This window comes from Syngnathoides biaculeatus, chromosome 9, assembly GCF_019802595.1.
Source record: "Syngnathoides biaculeatus isolate LvHL_M chromosome 9, ASM1980259v1, whole genome shotgun sequence".
NCBI lineage: Eukaryota > Metazoa > Chordata > Actinopteri > Syngnathiformes > Syngnathidae > Syngnathoides > Syngnathoides biaculeatus.
In genome coordinates, this window is record NC_084648.1 from 9,181,042 (window position 1) to 9,203,762 (window position 22,721).

Below are 22,721 nucleotides of genomic sequence, written 5' to 3' on the forward strand. Positions count from 1 at the left end.
CTTCATACAAAAAAAAATAGTATGAGATCTTACATGGCGAACTTTACATTTCGTCTATAACGTTTATGATCTGTGACTCTGTTCACGATGCAACACTTAACCGGCGTCCCAGTCTTGCTTTATTCCCCAGTAGTCAAGGATCCACTGTATCTTTGCACTTCAGGTCTTGGTCAAGTGAAAAACTGATTTCTGACACAGGTTCTTTGGTGGCCCGAGTAGATTTCCACAAAATGTTTTTGTTCTGGGGAAATCCAAAAAATTTAGTCAATCTGTTGTTTCTTGTTCCTGTTTTTCATGTAATTCGGGGGTCTATGTTCTGACACTCACAATGTTAAGTAGATAAATTGATCAGGTGTTGAATCATCTCTTGCAGTCTTTGTCTCAAGTGGTTAAATTGCCACAAACCATTCAATTTAGGGAATGATCATCGTGTTGTTGGTGGATTTTTTTGTTCCCGTTTGATTCAGATCTCACACTGGTCAGTAGTTTTTTCAATCAGGTGTTGGGGCATCTTTTTAGTTCTTTGTCTGAAGCATTTATCTGTTATTTTTCTCTTTCTTATCACATGGACAAACCATCAATGGAATAGGACAGATTTGGATTGTGTGTCCCAACTAAAGACCAAAATGCTGTCGTTCATTGAATTTTGCACCTGCTCTCAGCCTTGTACTTGTGGTGAGCACCAGCGTAGAACTTGCAGGCAGCAATTCCTCTGGTGACTTTCCTCCTGAGGAATATATGAACTATAGTGTTTCAGATAGTGTATTTTTACAGTATATCGAAGAACGAAGCTTTTTAAATGATTGTTGACCCCAGTCTTTACGTCTGCAACAGTCAGACAGTGACCAGTGACTTCAGATGTGGATTCATTTTCTCCCAAGTCCCTGGGAAAATCCCTGGGTACCAATAGGACATTTTTTTTTTTTGTCAAGCATTCTGCTTTTTAGGAAACCCAGTTGGGGAAATCAAATGTTACAGGTTGACAGATAGTGACATTTCTTCAACACGATCTCAGACTTGACCCTCGCTGTTGTCAGCAGCTCACTTCCTGCTGAACCAAGCATCCGCTCAGTGATCGCAATCAAGTGCTGAGCACCCACAGAGTCAGAACTGTTCCTGCTTACACAGTAATTCTCAAAGGCCGAATGAAGGCAACGACTCTCTTCTGGCAAAACATTTCATTTTTAACTCTGAAAGCATCTTCAGTTCAAAATAGCAGGTGCAGAGTCGCCCTATTTACTATTTCTCTGGTGGTTGTATCCCCCAAGGAATGGTCACAATCCAGTTGTTGTTGTCTTTGTTGTTGCCAACTGTGGCTGATGAACGACCCATCGAATGAGACTGAGTTTACCCTAACCCTAACCATCACTTCTTGTCTCCTGACAATAATGTCTTGACGTCTCTCCTCCAAAGATCGTCTTACTCCGTAGGAGAAGCGGCCACTAATGAAAAGGGAGGTGAACAACCAGTTGCTGTGCAAAAATGTTGATTTCAGCTATCCATGGCAATAAAAATAACAAATCGGTGACATGCCCATCAGAGTCACAAATAGTGAGTCTCCACACCTAAAATTCTGAATTGAAGAAGCTTTTTGGAATCGAGGTCAAAAGTCTTGAATAAACAAGAACAGTCCAGTTGCCCTCATTCAACCTTCACGGATTATCATGGTTGAGAATTTACACAAGCATCTTATGTGATTCCTTAGGAGTCTGATGACTACATTTATAATGTTCTGTGTTCCAGTGGTCCAGGGTCTGGAGGGGGGACCCTGGGGAGGGACTTACCCATGGATTAAGGTTTGTGCCCTGAAAGGAGCCACAGTAGACCTCCACTGCTTCTTCACGTACCCGCTAACAGTGGACGGCCTAGACACGAATGTGCAGAAGACATTCTGGTTCACCAAAAAACAGGACCGTGCGCCTGAAGGGCTGATGTCGGAACCTCAGTATGCCGGTCGGCTGCACTCTGACTGTCATGGCAACCAGTGCAGTTTGTCAATTACAGAGCTGAGAGAAAGTGATTCGGGTGTGTACAAGTTCAGATTCATAACAAACCATCTGAGTGGAGGAAGCTACACGGTCATCCCTGGAGTCGCTCTGACAGTCACTGGTACTAATTCTCGCTAAAAACATATATATTAAATATACATAGACGGAACCATATTGAATGTGGCAAAGTAGCCTCATCAACAAAGATGCATCATCCATTTGCTTCTTTGCTTTTTAGACTCAAAGTCAACATCTCATGAGATTAAGTCTTCGGATTGTATGCAGCTATTATGATATCATTTAGCAAATAGAATTTGGGGAAACGGTTATGTTTCCTATTAACAAGTCAACGTGTGCAAGCTTAGGTCTCTTTACTGTATATTTGATGTCTATGACGAAAACCACATTTCCACCAAGCAGGAAGTCTTTTCCTTGTGTCCTCTGTGTTTGGGCATGGACAGAATTGTAAATCAGGTGCCATCATAGCTTGGCATCATAACATGACACTAAAGCAGTAATACTTTCATTGATACATTATTTCATATTTACCGCTAGCTAAAAAGCGAAGCATGTGTCTCCGTTGCCGACTCAGTCTGAACTCTTCATACATTAAACAAATGGTGGGGGGGGGGTGATCATTCTCTAATAGCTTCTCAAATATCCATTCTCTCCTTTATTGTTTGACAGTGTCCTCTTTTTGTGTTAATACAATATAACTATGTCAGCCAGCACAATTTGCCTCATATTGTTTGTTGGTTCTATAATATATATATATATATATATATATATATATATATATATATATATATATATATATATATATAACACAGTACCACTACAGTATAGAGTATGTGGAGCCTCATTCTACTGTTTCCCAGTAAAGTGTCATGCTGTTCACGTCGGAATGAGTTGGTATGCGTTCAAGGGTCAATCACCAGGTGTGAAGATGTGAGTCACTCACTTTATCTCGTTCACAATTGTACAGTTCAGTAATCTTGAGTTACATTACTCAGTGTGAAGCAGACCGAAGGGGTCAATGAAGGGAGTTCTTCTTTCTAGTGTTGAGTTCTTCTCCCGAGGAACGACATTTCTCTGTCCACCATTTAATACATTGTGGTGTCTAATGCTGCCAAATCCCCTTGGACCATGATGTTCACAGATGATATTGTGATCAGCAGTGCAAGCAGGGGGGAGGCGGAGGAACAATTTGAAAGATGGAGGTACGCACTGGAAAGGAGAGAAATTAACATGAGCCGAAGTAAAACAGAATACATGTGCGTGAATGAGAGGGGCAGAGGAGGAAGAGTCAAGCTCCAGGGAGAAGAGATAGCGAGGGTGGACGACTTCAAATGCTTGGGGTCAACAATACAGAGCAATGGTGAGTGCGGTAAGGAAGTGGAAAGAAACGGGTCCAAGTGGGGATGGAACAGTTGATGAAAAGGTGTCTGGTATTCTATGTAACAGAAGAGACTCCGCAAGGATGAAGACCAAAGTTTATAAAACAGTGGTGGCCTTGATGTACAGATTAGAGACGGTGGCTCTGAAGAAACAACAGGAAGCAGAACTGGAGGTAGCAGAAATGAAGATGTTTAGGTTCTCGCTCGGAGTGAACAAGTTGGATCGGATTAGAAATGAGCTCATTAGAGGGACAGCCAAAGTTGGATGTTTTGGAGACAAGATTTGAGAGAGTAGACTTCAATGGTTTGGACATGTCCAGAGGCGAGAGAGTGAGTACATTGGTAGAAGGGTGCTAAGGATGTAGCTGCCAGGCAAAAGAGTGAGAGGAAGACCAAAGAAAAGGTTGATGGATGTTGTGAGGGAGGAGATGAGGACAGTGGGTGTTCGAGAGGAAGATGCACAAGATAGGCTAGGATGGAAAAAGATGACACGCTGTGGCGACCCCTAATGGGACAAGCCAAAAGGAAAAGAAGAAGAAGAAGGTGTCTAATGCTGCCCCTTTAGCTCGTGTAGCACTTTGCTTGTTTTTTTTCTGGGCCCTCCGGTTTCCTCCATTTCCACTCCGCTGTGAGATCAATGGTACTCACTCTTACAGTCACACTTATCCCTCCCCCCGAAGTATCCTGGCACTCAGTGTTTACAGATTTCATGAAAGGGTCTGTTCTGTCTCTCATGTGAGCGGTCGTTTGTCCTGCAAAATTAAAGAATCAGAGCCAGAAACGACTATCAGGAATGCATTCATCTTGAACTAGCGGTCATCATGCATGGCATATGAAATACTTTATTTGGAGAACATGGATTGCTTTCGTCAATCAGAACAGGGCGATAGAAGTGAATTCTCCCTATTCCCTTTCACAAAGGTGCCGTCCAGACTCTGATACTGCTACCAAAGTCAGGAGATTCTTAGTCGGTTTGCCTTTGTCCGTCCATTCCACATCAGGAAGAAGACGACTTTGGCAGTCCGGTGTGAACCCCTCAGTTGAGATAGACCCCAGACCAACTGACCCTGAACAGGCTGAACGTTACGTTAAGGAAAGCATACTCTGCTTGGTGGAAAACGGGCTATTTCACATTTCGATTGAAGTAAATGTGTTTTGACAGATCTGTTTCTTCCTCACAAATCCAGGTCTCAGTGTACAATGGTACACAGCTAGTGCAAAATCTCTGAGTTGTGTCAGCAAGTGCAGTCTGGGGTCTTCTACGTCATACATCTGGTATGAGAATGGAGAGGAAATTCAAGATGAAAACTCTCAAGTGTACACACCAGGATATTACTCTAAAAACAGCTACTCTTGTGCAATAAAAGGACACCAGCAGCTTGTGTCTCCTCCAGTGTGTGAGTTGACTCCCGCTGTACAAATTAGAAGATTTGTAGAATTTGCCTTCATGCTAACGATAATGCTAAAGTGGTTGTTCAATCTTTCAGGTGTGTCCCACTCTTGTAACAAGGTGCATTACAACACCAGCAGTATGTGTATCCTCAAAGGCTCGTCAGTGGACATTGATTGCATTTACAGCAGCTACAATGAGGTCAAGTCAAAATTTTGGTTCAGAACGGATAATAAGCACATGTGGACTAATACCTCAGTGCCTCAGAGCCTCAAGTTAGAACACGACTATGATGTCCGTGTTGAGTTCCCTCTAGAAGGGGATGGACATTCGACTCTGAGAATCAAAAATCTGACAGAGAGTGATTCCGGCGAGTATCGCTTCAAATTCATCACACAAGATTTTGAATGGATGAGTGGTTTACCTGGAACCAATCTGACAGTCGCAGGTATAAACGCAGCAAAACACAGTATTTCCAAAACATTATGTTTGTTTAAAAAAATTTTGAATCAAAAGAAAAATATGAGATTAGATCCACAGTTTGGAATTTATTTCCATGGTCATCAAATACAGGACTTAGAGGTTTGCATAAACTGTAACATTCCAACTTTTTCAAGCATGTGACCCAATGAAAAGAAAACTTTTGCATTCTATTTTTTTTCAATGTTTTTAGGCAACGAGTAAGAGACTAAAGATTACCCAAGTCCACCTCCAGACTTAATTCCAATCAGAACAATCATTTTGACTGATACTGTCACTGTCAGTATTTACGTTGGATGTCCAGTGTCCATCCCAAGGTCAATATGGAAATCCAGTTTACATATCAAAGTCAATATAGAGGTTTCTCAGGGCATTGAATCCATCTCAACTGGACTGTTTGGTGTGTCTTCAAAGATATTTGGGCTCTAATCCGAGCAGGCTTTGTCAATTCATGTACAAGGCTAGTTAGGATAACACGAGCTTGGGTTTTGGTGTGGAGACTCCAATATTTCTGCTACAAGTTCAAGGCACTCCTCAAACCAGGATGACCTCAAACTAGAGGGAAAATGATGAGGTCAAAAGACCACCGAACAGTCCAGTTGCGATGGAAGTAATGCTCTGAAGAGGAAATGACCCAGATGAATGAGAATATTAACAGGGGCAAGGACAATTTTACTTACCAAACTCAAAATATCAGTACCACAGCCAAAATGGATGTCCTGTCGAGATTTCAAAGTTAAAATGGAGGTCTTATTATTTAGTTGCAATCACTGCAACAAGCCTGTTAGCCAATGACATCACCAAACTTTCTGAACATTCTTCATTTGTACCTCTGGGAATGAAAAATAGCCAAAATAAATCTCCAGACTTAAACCCTAGAGAACATGCATTTCCTGGACCCAACTGTTCGCTTCTCTTGCCTACAGGTCTGCGGGTGCATGCAAACGTCGTCAAAGAAGAAAATTCTCTCGTGGTTGCTCAATTGTCATGTGAAATGAACTGCACCCCAGAACTTCTTCCATCTTTCTGCTGGTCACGGAATGGACGCCAGGTAGCTCCCTGTGCAACTTTCCAGACGACCAGAGAAATTACTTTAAATCCTGGAGACTACGTCACCTGTGGTGTGGAAGGACATCCCCTCAGTGTCTCCCCTCGCCTGTGTGAGTGTTTTTCTTATTTAAAATGAAAAGGAAAAAAACGCATTTAAATCACTTAAGTAGGTGACAGCAGAAAAAGTGCATGACTCTCCTGATCAATTATTGCTAGGCATAATTTATAAAATCATCTCTTGTCCCAAATGCCATTAAAATAAATAATGGAGTCGGGCCGACCAAGGAGAAGACAGATCATTTTTGGAGGTTAAAGTCCCCTTGCATCAGGGCTAAGTGAGGAACAGTGACCCGCGAGATAGGATTTTAATAAGTATCATTACTGCTACCCACAGGACTGGAGTTGAACATTATTACTATAGACAATATGTCAGACATTTTGGGATTGTTGGGCCTTGGTGGAGTGGTATTCTCTGGTGACTGGTATTCTTCTCCATGTTGTTACTTCCTCCTACATGTCATCCTTCCGTCTACCTCCATGTACTCATATTTACCTTTACCTCCAGGTACTTACCTCCTCCCTTGTACTTATCTTCACCTCCATGTTCTTACCCCCTGCAGATGCTCTGAGCACTCCCTCAGTATTGCTGAGTGATTCTCATGAGATCCTAGAAGGTAATCCACTGACTCTGAAATGCAGCACCGATACCACATCAGCTGAACACCGCTGGTACAAGAAGATCAGACCTTCAAATCATAAATTCATGACATACGGATTAATGATGGTCTTCAGCAATGTCAGTTATTCAGACTCAGCAGAGTATTTCTGTACTGTGGAGAACGAGCTGGGGAAGAAGACATCTGAACCTGTTGTGATTGATGTTAAATGTGAGTACTGTGTTTTTTTGAGTTTGGTCGATTTTTTTTTTTTTTTTTTGCAGTTCAACTGTGATCCAAAAATTTGAATGACGGGAACATTAGACACACTGCTTCTAAATTGCCACTAGATAGCTTGCAGTAAGTCTGCGGTTTTTTGTTTCTTGCATTTTCACATTTTTTAAGCAAGTGTTTTGCCATTTTTTTTCCTAACCATGTGTCAGAAGAAAGCGAGTGCTAAGAAGAAGCGAATGATGTTCATTGCATTAAAGCTTGAAATCTTACAAAGTCATGAGTGAAGGGTCCGTGAAGTCGACTTGGCGAAGCGGTACCAGTATAGAACATCTTTGATACAGTATGTACCAACTGAAGAGTTGAGTGATTTGAGTTACGAGCATGGTCACAGAACAAATTCATCTTGTAAATCAAGGTACAATAGTCTAAATTTGGGATTAGGAATAATATACTGTATGCACCGCAGTGACGGTGGCAATGTTTGTGTTCTTCAGTTCCTCCAAGGTTCTCCTCTTTGTGGGTGAGTCCATCAAACGTCGTAAAGGAGGGCCAGTCAGTGAATCTGAACTGCAGTAGCGACGCTAACCCAGCCGCTAGCTACACCTGGTATAAGGACAACCAAATTGTGCTCCAGGGAACAGAAATACATTACCGTTTCACCTTCATCCGCTCAGAAGATGCTGGAAGCTTCTACTGCAAGGCACAGAATAAATACGGACACATCACGTCTTCAACAGTGTTCATAGACGTCCAGTGTAAGTCAATCTGGGGATCCGGTTCAGGCACCAAGGCGAAAGTCTCGTTTGGGTACCAAAGTCAATAGTTACCGAAGTTAATGCAGAGGTCCAGTTTAGATGCCAAAGTCAAAATTTAAATCCAGTGTTTCGTGTGAGATCATCCACAAAGGCAGCCGCATCCTACTCAGATAGCATAATATCGAAGATAGCATGCATGAAGTGACAATGACTGACAATATTAAACTCTAGATCCCGAAGTCAAAATAGAGGTCTACTGTATCCAATGAAAGTCCCAATAGGCCAGTGCAAGTATCAATTTCAAAATGGCTGTCTATTCTAAGTGGCAAAGCCAAAGCGGAGGTTCAAGGTGAGTGCCAAAATCAGTATGGAGGTCAAGTGTAATTATGAGAAATGGCACGTTCATCTCATTTTTGTGACCATGTTATTTTTATTCACAGTTGATTGTATACCAACTATGTTATTGTAACCTCAGTATCACTTTTTGTTGTCCAGACGCCCCGCGGCTTTTGCGGACATTTGTGGCTCTGTCCTCTAAGGTGACGGGAGACCGCTGGTTGACGCTGACCTGTCGCAGCGATGCTAACCCGGTCGCTAACTACACTTGGTACAAGGACAACTCACCGGTGGCGACGGGGCAGAACTTCAGCATCCGACCGGAGGACGTCGCCACTTACGTCTGTGAGGCCAGAAACAGCCGAGGGCTACGCCGGATTACCGTGTACATGGATGGTAAGCAGCAACATACCCTCACAAGTATGTCAGAGAAAAATAGGTTGCGCAGAAAGTATAGAAACATTCAACGATTGGACATTCAAAAATTTACAGAAGCTCAAATTAAAGGGGAAATCCAGTGTTTACATTAACATGTATCAAATAGGTCATGTGATATGTACCCTATTTTGACTATGTGATGTTAAATCCTCTCTCATTTAATAGTGTTTTGAGAAGATTTTTATCGACAATTACGAATTTTCAGGCTCGCTGCCATTTTCGCGAGTCACAGGATCTACGCGGGCGTATGTGTCGCGTACCGTGCCGTTCCACACGCTGGATTACATGGGACACCATTATGCCCAGCGCTGATTTCTCGGATATATCCTCATCTGATGAAGAAATAGCAGTATCGGTGGAAACAAAAGCCCCCGGGAGCTCCGGGCCAGGAGCTGCGGATGGTTCTTCGCACGGGAACGACATGGAGTCTGACGAGCGAGCTCCAGAGGCGGCCGCGAGCGGAGGTTCCAGGCGGCGGAGGCCTTTAGCGGTCCGAAGAACCATCTGCGGCTGCCGACCCGAAGCTCCCGGGGGCCTTTGTTTACGCTCTTATGTCATGTGTAGGCCTCCGAGTACTCAGACTCCACGTCATTCCACCTGAAGAACCATCCAAATATTCAACATTAATTACAGCCACAGGCTCAAATCTGTATGAAAGTATTCCTCCGTCAACCGATACTGCTATTTCTTCATCAGATGAGGATAAGTCTGAGAAATCAGTGCTGGGCATAATGGTGTCCCATGTAATCGAGCATTTGGAACGGCACAGTACACATCCCATACGCACACGTAACATCATGTTACTCACGAAAATGGCAGCACTCCTGAAAATTCGTAACTGTCAACAAAAATCTTCTCAAAACACTATTAAATGAGAAAGGATTTAGCATCACATTGTCAAAATAGGGTACATTTCACGTGACCTATTCGATACACTGTTCATGCAAAGTACTGGATTTCTCCTTTAAGTTCACTCGTTTATGTTATTGTGGATTGTCGGTTCTTCCTGATATTTCACACTCAAGCCCGAAATCGCTAACTTTTTGAGAGTAGTCAATGTAACTTTCCTCCCACCTTTGCATTTGGAGCAACTCTAAGAAACAACATCATCAGGCTGAGTGTAGTGGTTGTACTCCTGATCGTGGTGCTGCTGCTGGCGCTCTGTATGAGGTACGAGCGCGAATTCTTGACGTTTGCTCCTCGAAGTGTGCCTCTCACTCGCTCACTCGTTCTCCTGTTGATGTGACCTCAACAATTGACCGCAGGAACATGACGTCTCCCTCCTCCTGGACCCAGCCAAACAAGCAGCGACAACCCAAAGAGGTGACATTTTTTTCTTTGTCTTCTTCAAGACTTAGATCCAGCACTGCCTCGCTTTAATTAATCTCAAGAACACTCGCACAGAGCTGTTATAGGCCACAACTCATGCCCAGACACTCACACATTGACCAACCTGCTCGAGATCCAAATACTTTCATTTCACCTCAACAGCGCCACCATGGGGACTATGAGAACATCTACGCGACAGTGCAGACACACAAACATCAGCAAGAGGACACGCTATGAAGGACATCCTGATTTTGCCAAATAAAATTGCCCCCCCCCCAAAAAAAAAGTCCCTGTCACCTGTTGCTCGATAGGATTTACAGAGTCCATCGTAACCGCCCCATTGGCCAGTGACAAAACTTTATGAGCGTAAGACAGAAAAAGGCAATTTTTCAGGTCCACTCTCAGTAACAACTCCATTTTCTCTTTATTTTTTTCATTTTAATTCGGTCCGTGATGTGTGTTGATATTTGACTGTTTTATTTTATCCTGCATTATTTCGGGATGAAAGCTCGATTTTCATCTTTTCGTGTAATCGTTTTCTTTTTGTATCCTTATCTATATGAACAATGGATTTGCCCTGCGGTGCTGTACAAATAAAGTTCCCTTGCCTCACCTCCTTAAGTCAATAAATGTGGAGATCTGGTTTAGTTATCAAGTCAAATCTCCTAAATTTTATGTCACCTTTTGTTGAAATATCTCATGAGGTCAAAGAGAGATGATTCACATTATAATATGAAACGTGCCTTTTTTTTGTTTTGGTATGGCAGTAATACACTTCCGAACTGTCTGTAACTTGCGCACTTTTCAGTTTTCTCACCCTGAAAGTTTTATGTTGGATGTTTCTGTATTTTATAATACATTGTGTTTCCAGCTGTTTTATATATATATATATACATCCTTCCATCCATTTTCTTCGCCGCTTATCCTTACGAGGGTCACAGGGAGTGCTGGAGCCTATCCCACCTGTCAACGGGCAGGAGGAGGTACACCCTGAACTGGTTGCCAGCCAATCGCAGGGCACAAAGAGACAGACAACAGTCACACTCACAATCACAGCTAGGGGCAATTTAGAAAGTCCAATTAATGCCTTTTATATATATATATATTTGGATAGTAATGTACAGAATGCCACTCTTATGTAAGATTTTTATATATAATTTTCCCTCCCAATGGCATCACTCGGCCTATTTTACGGGGGTTTCAGTACCCCCCAACCCACGGTTGACAATTACAATTAAGGGCAAAGTACATTCGGGGGGGTGGCATATTTGCAGTACAATTCTCCTAATTACTCAAATAAAAGCCAATCAGATTCGTAACCATGTAGGAAGTTAAATTTGATGACAGTGAGGTTACTTATTTAGCTATTTATTTGTTTGTTAAAAATATTGATGAATGAAGAAGATAATGCAACAACATGGGCACTTTTTTTTGTATAGCGTAAAATGGCAGGTGCTTGACCACCCTCTAGTGACTATGTGTGCATGCGCCGGCTTCTGGGTCATCTCGCTCGGATGACAAAGGAAAGAAAAGTCCTGAAGAAAAAAATAAGAATCCCAAAAGACTCAATATGCGCTGTAAATCGTAAAATAGAACAGCGGTACAGTGCTGAAGTCAGATTGTAGATACAGTCTAGGTACCACAGTCCAGTAAGGAAGTCAAGTCTCAGGACCAAAATCAATGTCAGGATCCTTGTTTAGGTGCCAAATTCAAAATGAAGGTTCAGTGTAAGTCATTCTGCACTCCATGTGACCGGTATTTAAAGTTCTTATGGCATCTGAAAGTCTCAAAGGTGCCAACTGTTCCTCTTATCTTTCCCTAACAAGATCTGTGGCTACAAAGTGGACCACACGCTATGCCGGTGACACGCTGACACACCAAAAGTGTCGCTTTCGTGTTCCCACTTAAGTGAGCGCAGGATAAAGACGGCGGAGAAGCGACCAGGCGCCATATGGCGGCGTAATCCCGCTCAGGTGGGGCCGTCTGCTCCAATTACATGCGGAGAATCTTCAGATCATCCCCAGATGACGTTCAGCCGCTTGCCTGCTGGTGAGCTGAACCTCTTCGACACGTCGCCTTCAGGTTTTTAGCACATCTGACAACTACAGGAAAATATGCGTTTTACCCCCAAAGAATAATTGGCTCGAACAGAATATGATAATCAGAAGCCCAAAGAAACACACCAGTGGAAAAGACACTGACGGGTCTGTTACCATGACGGGCACAAATCTCACGCTGCACTTGGCGTAACTCTACGGGAAGGTTGGCTGGACCTCGTTTTGGTCATTTTTCGGACTGACTAACACAGCACATTTAAAAGTGGGAGCATTGCGCTGTTGTGGGCGTCACCACAGCCGAATTCAATCCTGCCAGTCAAAGCTGCTTCTTTCATTCCCTTTAAAAGCGCCACAATAGTCTTGCGTTGAGACGTCTCCATATGTGGAACAGGACTCAGAGATTTGGGTGTGACTGGAGCGTTGAGGCTTGATGCGTAACTTTATTAAAAACAGAATGAGCTGGTAAAAATACCTGGTAACTTGCATGTGTCCACAGAATTCCTGTAGCTATAACCGCTCCAAAGTTCGTCCCTGAGCCCTCGATGCCTATTAGCTGCGTGCTGGCCAGTTTATGGAACGATTTTAAAAAAATATACAGTATTAATGATTTGAATAATAATAATCATGCCTTCGATTAATTGGTTTCCACAGTGATTAAGAGGGTTGGGTGTCCGTTGTTGGAATAAGTCTGTCTCTCCCCCCCCCCATGTGCCCTCGCACAATACTCTTGGGTGTCTTCTCTGCTGGCATGTGTCCTGATGAAATTCACTAAAATCACTTAAGACCGGCTGCCCCAAAAGTTAGACATGATCTCAAAATCTGTAATAAAAATTGAAAAAATTTAGCCTAATAAGTATCATTGGTTTACAAGTTTATCTATACATTCTGTTGCAGTCCCTCAGGTCAATGAACTGGCCGGAGGTTTTCAGGTGCATCATCAGAAACCATGTGCAGACATCAAAGACCCTGAAAACTCTTTCTGGTTGCTAAGCACACTAATCCAAGATCCCAGATCTTATCTTTGTTCCCTGTCTTTGTGGCACTGGTCTGTGGACATTATTTCGAGATTCAGGGCTCATGTTTCGTTGCGTTGTGCTTTTAAGATCCTTTCTACAAAGTCTCAGAGAGAAAAAGATACTCTGGGGACATCACTTTGAAAGCGTTATTTACACATTCCAACAGGCACGCTAAGAATTTACGAGCTCCATCTTCATGTCAGGTATTTGTTTTACCTTTCCGGGCATCTCAAAGGGGCGACGCTAACCACAATCGAGACACAATCTCGACATTTAGGACTTTTTCTTCAGTCAGTGTTAGCTGATTAGATCATGCAGTTAGCTGATCACAGTTCTGTTCCCCCACCAGGCATCGGATTTTCTGCCACCATGCCTGCGAGAGCTTCTTGATCTTGTCAGGGGTCTTTTTCTTTAGGGTTAGTCTCTGTGGCCAAACGCCACCACTGCCGATGTCACCACCGTTAATTTCGCCTTCGCCACCATCTTGCATGTGCTGGATGCTCGCCAAGATTGCCGAATCAAAGGCCTCCTTGAGGTTCTTCTGTGTCAGCGCGGAGCACTCGGCGAAGCCACCGGCACCGAGCTGCTGCGCTAATTGCCGGCCCTCCTCCGAGCTCACCGGGGCCTCGTTGTTCTGGGCTAGGCGGATCAGCACCTGGACGTCCTCGCGGAGGTCGAGCTGGGTGCCCACCAGGATGAGCGGTGCGCCAGCACAGTGCCGGCGGATCTCGGGCACCCAGCGTTGGGTCAGGTTGTGGAAGGAAGCAGGTCGGACCACGCTGTAGCACAGTAGGAAGACGTCTGCGTTCCGGTAGCACAGTGGCCGGAGACGCTCCAGCTCATCCTGAGAAGAACCAAACTGGTTCAGGATCAGTTCGTTTGCAGATGTCTCAGTGTAAGTATGCAGAGGCTAGTGGCGTTAATGATTAGATTTCAAAACGAAATAAACTGTATACCACCTTTTATATCAAATTTCATCTTAGTAGACACAAAGGAAGCTGGATAGAAACTGAATTTTCTAAAACTTCCAAAAATGACTCACAAGGGAGTGACTACGAGCGATCGCTGTGACTTACGTTGATGGCTCCATCACCAATTCCCCATTTCTACAGTGACGGCATAGACATGGAGGACGGGAGAATTCGCGTTACAAAGGCAGTGGTGAGGTGAGGAAAGGCACACACGTGTACAGGTCTACCTGTCCTGCCATGTCACACAGCTGCAGTCTGACCGGCATCCCGTCCACCACCACCACGGCTGGGGAAACAGCGGAAACCATGTCAGGCTCAGACAAGACTAGGACAGACTAGGCTAGCTCATGTTAATGTAGCAAATACAACTTTAAAACAACTTGAGAGCAATGCATGACTTTGCTTGGTTTAAAGGAAATTGATTTATGACCCTTTGAGAGATTTATGACACCACCGAAATATTTAATTTGTAGGTTTGTGTGAGTTATTAACTAACTGTAGTTGTGAAAGTCATCTTTGTTTGTGTCTCTATGTATTATACTGCCCCACCCCCATGGCCCGTTGCACACACCTGAAGGAATTTCAATGAATATATCACGCAAACGTTACATTCAGTTTAACAATGTGATTACTTTATTTTTATAAAGCATAATAATATGACGTGTTACTTTACTAATGACATTACACAAATTTGCTTTGAGTTTTTGGGGAAGCTGGAACGGATTCAAGGCATTGCCATTCATTCCAATAGTGTAAGATGATTTGAGTTAGGAGATTGGTCCAGAAACCAATTAAACCACTTTCCCCAGGCACCACTGTAATAATACTTTAATAAAAGGATATCTTCGTAAAACCTGAAACTTTGATATATCATGGGTGCATTCCTTATGCTTTTATTTCAAATCAAAAATCAATAGCCTTTAATGTCATTATATGCTGTGCATCCAACGAAATGATCAGTGCTTCTCCACAAGGTGCAAGATGCAATAAAATAAAATAAAAATAGAAGGACATCTTCGATAAAAACAACAGATAAAACATCAAGGCACAGTTATTGCTAAAATAAATAAATAGATAGATACACAAAAGTGCAGTTGCGTAATATTCTATTACAGTACTGTTATGTTTTGTGGTTTGGGGGCCATTCTACCTCTTAAAAACATCCGTTGTGTATTTTATTTTTCATTTGTGGAAGTTTTAAATTTCCAAAACCTTCCCACTCATTCCCCGTCATCTTCACGGCTTACAGATATACATTCTTTGTAATTTAATGATAGTCACAAATCATTTTAGTGTTTTGAGCTTGTGTGCATGTGTGTATGTTTGTGCATGTACACTGCAGTCGATTACACGGTACACAATACAGTTTTACAGTAAGTGCCCATCTTGTTTCTTGTTGAGCTTGTAGGTGAAATGTTGCAAAAAGGATGTTAAGAGCATATGCAGAACATATACAATTAGTCGTGGTGTCGAATAGGTCTGAAAATTGACAGCTCACCTGTGAAGTTGTCGAAGGCGGTGGGCACGTATCGGGCGGGGTACCCATTGGTGGTGTAGCTGATAACCAGGCTGCTCTTGCCCACCGCACCGTCTCCAACCAGGACGCAGTTGACGCGGCGCTCCGGTGCAGGGCCCGAACGCCGCCGCCTTGTGCCCAAGTGCAGCGAGAAGTGGCGGCGGCTCGGCGGTGGGGTCGGCGGGGCCACCGGCAGCGACACGCGGCGAGGCTTCGGGCCGCTGGCGTCCACGGGAAGCATCGCTGGAGAAGGAGAGGAAAAAGAAGAGTGAGGACTGTCAGGGTGCGAGCATTCTCGTGCTTTCCACAGTTGTGAAGTTGCCAAAGTGTGTTCAGTTTTCTCCTGATTGGCCTTCTGCTGCCTGTGCACGCGTTTTAAGGAGCTTATGCGGGCGTGCACGCGCTCAGAACACCATCCCAAAGTGAAACGCAAACACGCTTCTACACCGTAGCCATCAAATCCTTATTTACACACTTCATTTACATAAAGTACAACTCTAAATATCCATGCAAGAGGGTTTTTATATTTCCAGATTCCACAAGTGTCCAAGGCATCTGATAAAACAATAAATTGTTATAAATGATAGTTATACACTTAATACTTCTCACACCACAGAGTCCTCCCCGCCAAAAAAGGAAGTTTTTCAAGCTGTTAAACAGTTTAAAAATGATGTTTTCTTCACACCACCACAAGGTTTTCATGAAAATGAAGGTCTTGGGTAACCCATTTGGTAGTATTATCAATTGAGTTCATCAGCAAAATCAGCAAGCGTGATATGATGCTGCCACTTTGAATAGCTCCCGCGACCCTTGTGAGGATAAGTGGCAACGAAAATGGATGAATAGCATCCAAGATATTCTTTATGGGCAATCTGTTGCTACTTAACTTACCAGTCTGTGACACTGACATGACTTTTACACACCAAAACGCAGTCAAAATGTAAACCAAAAGAGTTTTGGGTGTCATGTGCCTGCCTTCCAGTCCTGGCTGGGCGTGGCCAGCTGACTGGGAGGCGCACACATGCGCCTCATACGATCTGGTGAACCCCTGTATATATCGGACCCCGGGGACGACTGGTCCTCTGCCAGATCGTCACATCTCATGCCCCGTTCCAGCACTCCCGTATCTCTGATCGTGAACCCGTGTGTACCGACCTCCGCCTGTTCCCCGACCGACCCCGTAAGCCTGACTCCTTTGACACTTCTGCCTTCTTTGATCGAGCTCCTATGTACCGACCCTCGCCTGTCCCCTGATCTCCCTTGTAAGCCTGCCACTACTAGTACCTCTCCTCTCTTGGACTGACCTGCTGGTAACCAACCTCAGCACAAATAAAGACCTCCTCTGTACTGCCTGCTTGCCTCTTGAGTCGTGCATTTGGGTCCGCCCTCGAGCCTCACTCGTGACATATGGGAAACATTTATTTTCAACATAAGTTTTTAAAAATATGACCAGTTTAGGGACTATTCAAATCGCATCAGCCATACCTCAAAAAGCGAGATGTTAAAATGAAGGTGAGCAATTTCAATGATTGCCAACTTGTCAACATGCTCAGTTTAGTGGCACTTAAACTGTAAATCTCGTTCATGCTGTCATATTAAAGTTGTATAGGATATTTTGTCTAATCGTGTGATCACATCAGATGATATTCTTCCAAATTCTATGCCTCTGATTGAAAAAATGTCACCCCATGACATGCAACGGCGACTTTAACGCTTCTAAAAATGCGTGCAGTATGAAATCAGCTCTCAAGTGATTGGTATGTAATGCTGACGAGCCACAAAACTATAAAAAAAAATCAAACATTGCTATTGTAATGCACTTCAAAACGTTACCCATTTTGTTTCTCAAGTGACCATTAAAAATACAAAATCCCTCATCACTCATATCTTTGTGTACACTGTATGTAATTGATATCTGTGGAGTTGATATCGGTAAATTATACTGAAGTGCTAGTGTATGTTCTTGATATCCATATACAGTATCTGACATGTTCTCGACAACTGTAGTAGTATCTATCCAGCTCATATCTTTGTTCATCCAAAAATCTGTTTTATTACTCCAAAGTAATGGTAGGCTATATTTAATATTAGTGTAAGCTACTGTAAGCACCATTTGAACAGTTACACTGAAATTAAATAGAGAATAATACTACTATAGCACATAATGGATTCAATGAAGCTAACGTATATTGCAAATAAAAGATTTTTAAAATTATTTTATATTTATTATATATTATTATCTAATTATATGAATGATATATTATTTATTTATTTATTTATTATAAATAAATATGTTTAAATGCTGCACTACATCATGTAGTCCATATGTAGCGCATATCTATTGAGTTCATTTCTATTTTGATCCACAGTACATGACTCATATCTCTAATTACTATCACCAATTCAGTATATTGATCAGCTATATTGATATCGAGACAGTGGATAACTTTATCTACTGGTATTGGTGGATAATCCGTCATCTTCTGAGAGCGATGATGTGGCGTCCTCTGGCGGCCAATTTGTGTCACTACAACATCTCCACGCAACTGCAGACATCCCTCGTGCCTCGTGGGGTGTGGGGGGATATCTCACTTGTGTGTGCTTTTATTTTGTTGTTGTACCGTATTTACATACGTACACGCACACATTTTACGTGCTATTAAACCTGGTTTGCATAAACACCATGTGTCACCTTGTGTTTTATTTTCTTATTATTGCTGTTTTTTTCTTCCAATCACATGGCAAAATATGCTTGTCGTAATTTTAAACATTGTATGACGGCCAGATTTTGACAGATTATGATGCGTTTCTAATATTTACTATCTGGGAGAAGTGTGTTGTAACTCATTTGTGTGTGCGTGCGTGCGTTTGTGTCCGTGCGTTTGCTCACGTGCACGTCCGTGCATGTCATAAACAAAATATGGAGATCCAGTATTTGTCATCATTGGCGTCCGTGATATCGTAGACTACATACAGTAAACACTCTTGACTCTCACGCAGCCTAACAGAAACACACTCACACACACTTTTGCGTCCTATCTACCGCAAAAACATGCACACACTCACGCTCACTGTCTCCCAAACGCACACTCCTCCCTTCGTCTTGCCCTCATGTCTCTTTTTGATGGGATCAGCTGAGAGACGCTTCCCTCCTTCTCCCTGGGGGGACGTGGCGGTGGCGGTGGCGCTGGGCCTCCATAGTTATGGCCCCGCGCGCGCGGCCATCTGTCAGCGTGTGCATTGACGCAGCCTCCAGAAGGCCGCAACATGTGCGCATTTAAATGGCGAGCGCAACTTTCCCAGGACACGCAGGCCTGACCCCGCCAGCCGCCCGTCCTGCCCCCGCCTTTTCCCTGCCAGCCAGCCGCCCCCTCCTCCTTCCCCCGTCCCACGAACGCGGGCGCCACCCCAGCTCCGCCCACCTGTTCCACCCTGCACCGTGATGGATTTCCACCTTGCACGGGTCGGATGCTGCCTTGGGGTTATTACATGTCCCATCGCACACACCCCCAAAAACAAAAATCCATCCCAAATGACTTCCAGTGTGTCAAACAGTAGATGGCTTGTCCTTAAGAGAAGGTCATAAACCAGAGAGAACATTTTCATCCCAACTATAACTATAAATTATAGTCAGGAGTGGACATTCTAGTCTATGATATCCTTGGGTTAAATTCTTCAGAACTTTAGTTTTGACTATCATAGCTATGCAGATGACGCACAGTTATTATATTTTGCAGTGTCTCCAGATGACACCGTTCAATTGAGGCTTTGTGTAATGTCTAAAACTAAACTATCTCAAGTAGACTTGATTATTGTAATAGTCTTCTGACTGGACTCCTTTTACCTCATTTACCTTTTTCTCATTTGTTTTACTGATTTTTGCCCTTATTTTCCGACTATGGAAAATAAGGGGTCATGATTAAATCACTGATTATATTTTCTTCTTTACTTCACTTCTTTTTAAATTGCTTTTGTAATTATTATTGAGATTATTTTACATTTATTTTTATTCTAATTTCATAATATTTTGGAGACGTTCTCCCCAACTTTTACTAGATTGTTTATAAGCTAATTTATTTAATACATAAATTACGTTCATGCTTCCCCATCATTTTACTTGCATTTTATATTATTTACCAGATTGTTTTCATTATCTTTACTTGATTTTTAAATGATTGTACTCAATTTTTTAATTGCCTCATTTTACTTTTATCTGACTTGATTGGCGCTTATTTTACTTGAGTGTTTAATTATTTATTATAGTTTGAAGTTATTTTTGTTTGATTTTTTTATTTGTTTCACCTGATTTTTTCAATTACCTGACTTGATTTTTATCTGATTGTCATGATTAGAACCATTATTGTACGTGATTTCCTGACCCCCTTCCCCCGACCTCCACCCCTTTCCCCCAACTAGATTTTTTTTTTTTTTTTTTTTTTTAATGGGAAAGCCATACGGCATCAGCTGATTGGTAAAAACTGATTGTGTGCGTTTTGGGGTGGAGATGTGCAGTTCCGAGGGGGTCTAATACGATTGGTCTTGTGTCTTGGGAGGACAATGGCAGCAGCAGCAGGGTATGTGTTTGTGGTTGTGTGCGAGGGGGACGTGGGGGGGTGTTAGGGTGTTATGGGGTGTAACACACTTCTGCTTTGTGGCTCGGTCAACAGGCGTGTGCCACGGACGCCCACGCCGCCCCCTCCGACAACCCTCGCCTGCTGTCCGAGCCACCACCACCATGAGAACCTGAACCCCCCCCCCCCCCCCCCCTTAATGAGAAGCGTGCTGCTTCTTATCAAAGATTGACAAGCCATCGTTGCCATCATTATTAGACGCCGGCACAATGGAGCATGCCAGGGAGAAAATTATACACGCAACAAAGTGTGCTGTGCTGCTTAGATTTTTATTTATTTTTGCGTGTTCACCAGCTATTTAATGTTTATTTTAATTGATTTTCATCAGCTATGTATTGATTGTAATATTTTCACTAATATTCCATTTTGGAAACAAAATGTTGTCACATATGAAACGTTTTCATGGGCCACATAAAACAATGGTGCAGTTCGGTTCTGGCTGTTTCGACAAGTACATAAAAAATATTGTTTATAACACCTGACTAGTGATAATTAAATCATCCTTTCATCTGGAAGCTTCTTGTGTCTTTTTGCATATGATTTGATCATTTTAAAAAGGTGTGGGGGGAGTAGGAAGTCGCATTAACTTTCGTCAGCGTGTGTCATCATTAAAATGTTTGCAAAAAACGTGTTGCTTCTCCGGCTCCTTTTTTTGAATGTTGTGGAGCATTGTGATAGGGCTGAAGGTTGGTGGAAGGGATTGGGATGGGCGGGGGGGGGGGCACTCTGAGGGGGTTGTGGGGTCGGCGGATTGCGGGGGCGCATGACGCTGCAGCAGTGGCAGCTGGCGGCCCATCTTGCAGGGGCCATCTCGTCACAATGGAGAGCCTTCCCCTGGGGGCCAGCGATTTAGGACAGGGCTCTCTGGATCTGGATGGACCTACCCCTGGAGAGGAACCCCCCCCCCCCCCCACACACACACACACACACACACCGTGGATAAGCTCTCTCCAGGGATGAGGAGCATTCCTGAGGTGTAGCACGCTCAAGCGGTCTTGGACACAATGAGGCGTGGGCGGTGGCAGGAGGGGAGGGGTGGGGGGACAACAGGTGCGTGTGGATCCTCTGTCCCGTAGTGGCAGCTGAGAGATAGGGACGGGGGGGGTATTAAGGCGCCATTAAGCACCGCTGCCCCAGCGATGGGCTGTCGCACCTCTTTTTCTGGAACAAAAAGACGCCTTTTCAAGTGAAACCTGGTCTTCCAACCCCACCCCACCCCACCTCCACCGCCAACACACACACACACACACACACACTCTCTCTCTTTCATCCGCCCTGTCTGTGGAGCACCTGCCACCCCTGGCCAGCCCCCGGGGCTGGCAAAGGGGTTCTTCCCGAGAGCCACTTATCCCCAGTGGTGGGCTCTGCTTTTTTTTTTTTTTTTTTTTTTTGTACCTGGGCCTTCAAGTAAGGATTCACACAACTTCAACTTTCACACATGACTCAAAACTTGTCAAGCTCTTATTTACCGCTTGATTCCACAAAGTAAGAAAATGAAAGTCAAAATAGCCCCTAAATAAAATCGATTTTTTTTTGTTTGTTTTTTTGTGTTGTCGCTGTTTTTTTTTTTTTTTTTTTTTTTTTTTTTTTTTAAATTTATAGTTGTTGTGAAAGTTTTAGTAGGCCAGCACAACTGATCATCAAAACTCCGGGTAGGATAAAGATAACATGGCAACACATAGAGGCTGAAATTTGATTGGGCCAAAACACACACACAAACACATACAACTTAAAACATCCACATGTACTGGAGGGAGTGCAGGCTGAGAGAAACTACAAAATGTAGAGTAGAGAAAAGCACTTGTTTCAAAAAGGCTGCAGGTCAATGCCGACGACACCTCTGGACCCCCCCCCCCCCCGCCCTCCTTCTCCCGCCACATCGGGGTCCAAAATGAGCAGTGCTACAACAGATTGTTTGGGGCAGCCACTCTACAATGTGCCCCCCCCCCAAACCCCTCCCTCCAACCTCCTTGCCACAGAGCGCCTGTCCTGTCCTGGGGGGATAGGCTGTATTTGGTTACTGCGCACCCCCCACCCCTATTGTGGGCCCGTGGGGCTCCCATGGAGGCGAGAAAGGCTGCTTGGGAAGGGGGGCAGGGGGCAAAGGAGGGGGTAGGTGTGTGCATCTGTTCAAGCCGAGGCAGATGCTCATGGTGAGGATACGAACTGAGTCAACGGGGACTTCCTCACTTCACCCCGTCATAGTTTGAGTCACGAGACAAACGTGTTCCACCGCATCCATTTGAAGATCATCTCACTGTACGTTTATTTTTTGGAACTGAATAATTTTCAGGAGGGAATGCCACGCATACGGCGTCCTTCCTTACAACTTTCTTCTGTCATCTCCTTCCATCCTCCCTTGACTCCTTTCTTTCTTCCTCTCTCCTTCCTTACTCCCTCACTTGCTTCTCTCCTCTCCCGTTGTTTATCTTATCTTAATTCCTTACTTCCTTGTGTTGTATCCTTTGCTTCCTTCA

General features: G+C 43.6%; 2 protein-coding genes across 2 annotated transcripts; one reads left to right on the forward strand and one right to left on the reverse strand.

The window, feature by feature from the left end:
• The first annotated feature begins 5,015 nt into the window (after positions 1–5,015).
• Positions 5,016–10,664, forward strand: LOC133505866 (B-cell receptor CD22-like). Its single transcript, XM_061829382.1, has 8 exons — positions 5,016–5,223; positions 6,182–6,415; positions 6,926–7,192; positions 7,690–7,950; positions 8,446–8,682; positions 9,813–9,894; positions 9,990–10,047; positions 10,216–10,664. Exons 1-8 carry the CDS (start codon positions 5,016–5,018, stop codon positions 10,288–10,290), a joined length of 1,422 nt encoding a protein of 473 aa, XP_061685366.1. The 3' UTR covers positions 10,291–10,664.
• A 2,772-nt stretch (positions 10,665–13,436) lies between these two features.
• Positions 13,437–15,854, reverse strand: LOC133505867 (rho-related GTP-binding protein RhoU-like). The gene is made up of 4 exons (XM_061829383.1): positions 15,596–15,854; positions 14,325–14,383; positions 14,203–14,232; positions 13,437–13,970 (listed from the first exon to the last, which is right to left on the reverse strand). The coding sequence occupies exons 1-4, from the start codon at positions 15,852–15,854 to the stop codon at positions 13,437–13,439; spliced, it is 882 nt and encodes a 293-aa protein (XP_061685367.1).
• Positions 15,855–22,721: the final 6,867 nt, after the last annotated feature.